Source organism: Nannospalax galili, unplaced genomic scaffold (genome assembly GCF_000622305.1).
Source record: "Nannospalax galili isolate Female #2095 unplaced genomic scaffold, S.galili_v1.0 scaffold563, whole genome shotgun sequence".
Lineage (NCBI taxonomy): Eukaryota > Metazoa > Chordata > Mammalia > Rodentia > Spalacidae > Nannospalax > Nannospalax galili.
The window spans coordinates 5,884-11,853 of NW_008350459.1; the positions used below are offsets into that span (position 1 = coordinate 5,884).

General features: G+C 46.0%; 1 protein-coding gene across 2 annotated transcripts in view; it reads left to right on the forward strand.

Moving 5' to 3' along the window:
* The first annotated feature begins 440 nt into the window (after positions 1–440).
* Iyd (iodotyrosine deiodinase) overlaps positions 441–5,970 on the forward strand; it is a 19,158-nt gene continuing 13,628 nt past the window's right edge. For both annotated transcript variants that reach the window (XM_008847731.2, XM_029570767.1), the window contains exon 1: positions 441–653. In XM_008847731.2, the coding sequence (XP_008845953.1) occupies positions 485–653 (169 nt within the window). In that variant the 5' untranslated portion in view covers positions 441–484. The remainder of the gene's footprint in view (positions 654–5,970) is intronic.

Genomic DNA, 5,970 nt, shown 5'->3' on the forward strand with positions numbered 1-5,970 from the left:
GACACACATTAACAGCCTCTTTCTGGAAATTTTCTTTCACCAGGTCTGAATCAGTCCTTTTCTTTTTAAAAAGAAGTTCTCAGGGTGATTCTTAGCTTCGGGCAAATTGAAGATATTCTAAGAGAAAGGTTGTAAAGGAGAAAGAGGTCAAATGCCATTTGACCACTGCTAGCAAGATTTAGTGCATTACAGTGCTTATGCAGCCCGCGGTGATTACAGTCTGAGAATACACTGACGAAGTGCACAGTTTTTAAACAAGCATGTGTTGGTGCAGGACCAAGCTCACATGCCTCCCACACACGCACGACTGTGATCTTTGCTCTTTGCAAAGTCGTCCTGGAGTCTGAGTTCTGCTCTTCGTTCCTTTCCTGGCACGCCTCCCTCTTCTTGCTTCCTTTCCCAGCATTCCCTGCCCCCGGCTCTGGCTCTGTTTGTTTAAATACCAGTGTGGGAGGTGCACACTTTTGGAATCAGACTTCTGACCATGTTTTTCCTCACTCCAGTCTTGGTAGCCATTGTCTGCATCTTGATTGTGTGGATCTTTAAAAATGCTGATAAGAGTCTAGAGAGAAAGAAGAAAGAGGCTGGAGCTCGTCCCTGGGTGGGTGAAGACTTAAAAGACATCACTGACCTCCACCAAGTGGAAGAAGAAGGTAAAGAGGTCTTGCAGCTGCAGGGCCCAGCGCTTCACCCTACATGCTTTTACGGTAGTGTGAGCTGATATGTAGCTACAGAAAGTAAGCTACATAGGCCAATTCATCATCAATCCCTGTTGTGAAAACAGAGCAGTACGTGGCAAAGGGGTCAACTCTTCGGTCACTTGCCGGCACCAGCACGGTTTATTCCTACTCAGTCCAAAGGTGCCGAGGGGTAGATTGAGCAGCTTGGATCCTATTCTGGTGTTAGAGTCTTTCTGGGGTTTCCTTCTAGGGGCAGCAGTGAGCATGGCGTGTGTGGTCAGGTTTTGATTAAGAGCTTTGAAACTGAGAAAGTGGCATGCCTCTGGGGATCCACTATTTGTGTGTGTGTATGTGTGTGTGTGTGTGTGTGTGCACGCCAGGCCTCTGTGGATTAGAGACAAGAGTCCTCAACAAGCTGAAGGTCCAGTTCAGGGGCCAAGGTGATATAAGGAAACAGAGACAAACCCCGTGGAACTAGCTATTAGGTATTTAGGAAAGGCTGAAGGGCTGAGAAAGGACAGAGTTGGCCTGGAGGGTGAACAGGCATGAGCCCCAAGAGCAAGGGCACATGGGATGCAGGAGGAGCAGAGTGTCCACATCGAACACCTAATGCCTGAGAGAGACTCTGAGATATGTGTGGATGAGGGTGGAGGAAGATGTGGAGATGGCAGGTGATGGTTGGCACTAGAAAGCAGAGGCAGGAAGAGAAGGGGGCTGTGGCGGAGCCTTGAGCATTCTGTATTTGAGACATTTCGCCTGATCTGGGTGTGGGGGATAGATTCGATTTGGGAGAAGCTGTGCGATTTTCAATGAGCCTTCACTTGCTAGAGACAGCCTGCGTGTGTGTGTTTATTTGTGTGTGTGTGTGTGTATGTGTGCGTGTGCGTGTATGCATGTATGTGTACGGGTGTGTGTTTATGTGTATATATGTCTCACTCTGTGTGTGTTGAGTTGCCCTGATCTCAGGTCTTGGGTCCTGCTGTTCCTGGATGCTGGGTGCCAACAATCATGCTGAGTGTTCTGCGTACGAGACAAACCAGAAGACTCTCAGGAGGACTATCCCTTGTCACATGCTGAAGGAACCCTACCCAGAGTGCCCAACTATACAAGTACTCCTTGACTTATGATGGTGATGTGCCCCGAAAAGCACATAGCAAGTTAAAATACCATGACCAAAACGCACCTGACACACCTAGCCTACCAAACCCCACAGCTTAGCCAGCTGTCTTGAAACAGGCTCAGAACACTTACCTAAGTCTAGCCTAGAATGAGGCAATCATTTCATAGGGAGCCTACCGTACAGTCAAATATTGCCTCTCATGCAGTTTGTCCAGTGCTCTACTGAAATTGAAAAATAGAATGGTCATAGGGATGTGCTTTCTGTACCATTGTAAAGTCCAAAAATTCTAAGTCAAACACTGAAAGTTGGAGACCGTCTGTTCCCAGTTGGGAAGTACTTCCCTTATCAAAGGAACATCTGCTCTAAGCTTCATGAAGATTTGTGTTCGTAAGGAAAGCCTGACTGGGAGGGTGGTGGATGGATGAATTACAGTGAAAAACAGCAAGTTTTAGATACTGTGAAGGAGAGAGGGATCAATTTGGAGGCTAGAAGGGTCAGATGCTGTCTAATGGATGAAAGGAAGAGAATCCAGTTTAAAAGGGAAGACAAGAGTCTGTTAGATTTATTTTTTTAAATATTTTAAATATTTATTATTTTTATTTTTGTGTGTATGAGTGTTATGCCTGCATGTAAATAAGTGCACCCGTGTCGTGCAATGCCTACGGAAGACAGAAAGGGTTTATTTTACCTTCTCCCAGATGACAGTCCATCACTTAGGGAAGTTGGGGCAGGAACCTGGAGGCAGGAGCTGAAGCCCAGACCATGGAGGATCAACGTTTAATAGCTTGCTCTTGTAGCCCGTGCTCAGCCTGCTTTCTTATACAATACAGGTTCACCTGCCTAGGTTCACCGCCCACAGGGGGCTGGGTCCTCTCACATCACTCAACAATCAAGAAAATGCCCCACAGACATGGCCACAGGCCTGAGGACAGAACTTTAGGGACATGCAAAGATAAGAGAAATGTGGTGGAGAGATGCACCGCAGAAAACAGATGACATGGGCAAAGAGGCTCAGGGATCACAGCACGTGCTCACATAGCTGGAATGATAGCCAGGCAGGGTTGAGTCATATAGAGAGTAAATAATTTAATCTTCGTGATAACATAATAATGTAGGCATTATTATTATCTCCATATTACAGGAAACAGGCTCTAGTAAGTCACCTGCCAAGGGAGATAGGACCCTGGCAGTCTGGCTCTAGGGTCTGAGCATACAGCTATTTGCTGGGTAGCATTTCCCACAGAATAATCTAGAACAGAGGAGACAGGAAAATAGTTTGTTGTTCTCTTTCCCCTCCCGAGCCATCTTCCTGGGGGCAGTCAGGAGCTCAAGAGCAGAGAGAAGGGCCATGCCTGTCTCAGGTCCCTGTGAGCGCCTCACCGCCTTCTCTGCAAGAGCCTGATGAGCTCCTGGCCTGGATGCTATCCCGCTGTCCCCCTGTGCTGCCTCATTCCCTGGACAGAATGGGGATCTTCTTCCCTGCGGAGGCTGCAGGATGGGTGGCTCCACAGTATATAACCTGGAAGAGTCACTCAGGACAGTCCCACAGGACCTTCTGTTTGTCCTGGTCAGAGATAACAGCTAGCCCTGAGAAGGCTCAGGCTTCATGGTGCTGGATGAGGAATGCCTGCCTTGGACTTGAAACTCAGTTACACGCCTGGGCTGCCTATAGCCTATGCCAATACCAAATGAATCTAAAGCATTAGTAACATGTGTTCAGACTCTTCAGGGAGCATTTCATGCATTTGCCCTGTACAGCTTCCCCACCACAGAGATTTTCAGACTCAAACTTGCATGGTTGGAAAATACCACTGGTGTGGAAAGACTGTATTGACACCTTTGATAAAGTTCAGGGTTGTTTAGAATCAGTTGCTGCCTAGGTATCTGTTATAACTCCCTCCACTACACCCTCTTCCTTCTAATTGTCCCCAAACCGCCAAAGGACTTTCCTCACAAACAGCTGTGAGTCGACAGGGTGCCAAAACATTGCAGGTGGGTCTCTGATCTCTGAATTCAGTCCTTTTGGGTGAGCCTTCCCTGCCTCCCCCAACCCCCTGCCATACAGATCACTCCAGGCATGCAGTGTGGCATAGGTGTGAGTGAAGGATGGCTCTCTGCCCAGATTCTACCCTGGGAACGGCTGTCTCTCAATGGCCTCCATTCTCTTGCTGTCTTCACTGTGTCCCTGGTAGTTGTTCTCATCTTGCGGGGGAGCTCTCAAACTAACATCTGTCCTATGGGTCCATTCATTTACTTCCACACTTGACATCTCTAGTCACAGGTATCTCAACATCAATAGACTGTTGATCTCTGTGGCTACTTTATGCCCCATGGTGGCTCCTTTCCCAGTCTTTCTTATATCAGGAAATGTTCCACCATCTACTCAGGCTCTGAAACTCAAGAGGGATTCTTCTTTCCTGCACAGCAGCAAATCTTGTGACTTTTGTCACCAAAGTGCTTTAGGGATCTGACATGCTTTCTTCTTCCCTAATGGACCAAGCCAACATCATCCCTTATGTAGGCTATGACACCAGCCTCTGTGCAAGCTTCCTTTATGACTGTCTCTGTCTAAGACATCCCATCAAAAGCCCATGTTAAAAGCACGTCATTCTTCTGATTCCTCCCTGTGTATGGTTCTGTTCAACCAAAGCTGGATCTACTTCTTCTCTAGGAAAATGCTCTATGGGCCCGTGCACCCTGGCTCTGGACTCCCCCTCCTCACTGAAGCTGCTTTCTCCCTTGCCCAGTGAGACTCAGCCATGCTTGGCTCCTTTCAGCTGCTCAGACATATGTGAAATACAAGCTTCCTCAGGATCATCTCCCCAAACAGGCTGTTTTTAAAATTTATTATGACATTCAATATTCTTTTCTTCAATATATATTTTTATTAAATTTTTATGCATTTCATATAATATATCTTGATCATATTTAGACCCTCTCCTTTATCTGCACTTCCTAGAACCCCCACCAGATTTCATGCATTCTGCCTTATTAGTTAAGGCCTATCGGGTCCAGTTTGTGTCCACAGATGTCCCTTGGTGTGAGTTCATCCACTGGAGCCTGTTCAGCCTATCTAGTGTCAGTCCCTTAAAGAAGACCAACTCTCCCTCACCCAGCAGTGAGCAGCTGTCAATAGCTCCTCAGCTAAGGTTGGGCTTCTTACCCATTTCCCCACTTTCACGCTGGGTTTTTGTCAAGTTTGAGTGTGCATGCTGTCACCATTGCTGCAAGTTTATATGGACAAGTTCCCCGCATCCAATATACTTACTCATTGAAAACATCATTAGATACCAGAGCACCTTCATTTCCTTAGTCTTTATTCTCTGTGTATATGTGTGGAGAGGGTTACATGTGCCAAGGCACACATGTGGAAGCCAGAGGGCAACTTGAGGGAGTTGGTTCTCTCCTCTCACTATGTGGGTCCGGAGGATCCAATTCAGATTGTCAGGCTTGGTGGCAACACCTTTACCTGTTGAACCCTCATGCCAGCTGCTTCCCCAAATAGGCTCCTATTGCTCAGGTTCCCCTCTTGCTTCCACCATCTCAGAGAGTTCTCTGTATCTTCCCTCTCTGGACCATTCCTCCAGATGCTCTGAAAGTTCACAGAGAACAGTCTACTCCATTGAAGTGATCACATTTATCATACTATCCTTTCAAATATTTGTTGTCCTTTTAAATGCATAAGTACTAAAAGTATAAAATTATGCTTATTTTATTCATAAATGTTCAGTAAGGTGCTGCTGAACAGATTGCATATTTCAGTGTTCTAGGAAGGTGATGGGAGCTTTGCTAAAGGTAACTTGTATTATACATACATAATATTTTGTTTTGCAAAAATGCAGTTATGACACTGAAATTTTTCCCAAGCTAATCATACCCACCAGATAGTCACTCTTGACCAGAATGCCACCACCAGTAACTATAAAAATATCATTGCACACACACACCCCAAAAGCAACAAATTTTTAAAAAATGCAGATACTAAGTATGTGTCCTGCAGGTACAAACATCTAAGTTAGTAGCATTAAAAATGAGTTTTTCTCGTGTCAACATCTCAGTGTTATTAGCAATGGAGATCTTTTTTAAAGGTTAAAAACTCATTCAATTTTATGTCTTTATACGCACGCCTGTAGTCCCAGCACTTGGGAGGCAGAGACAGGCAGATCTCTG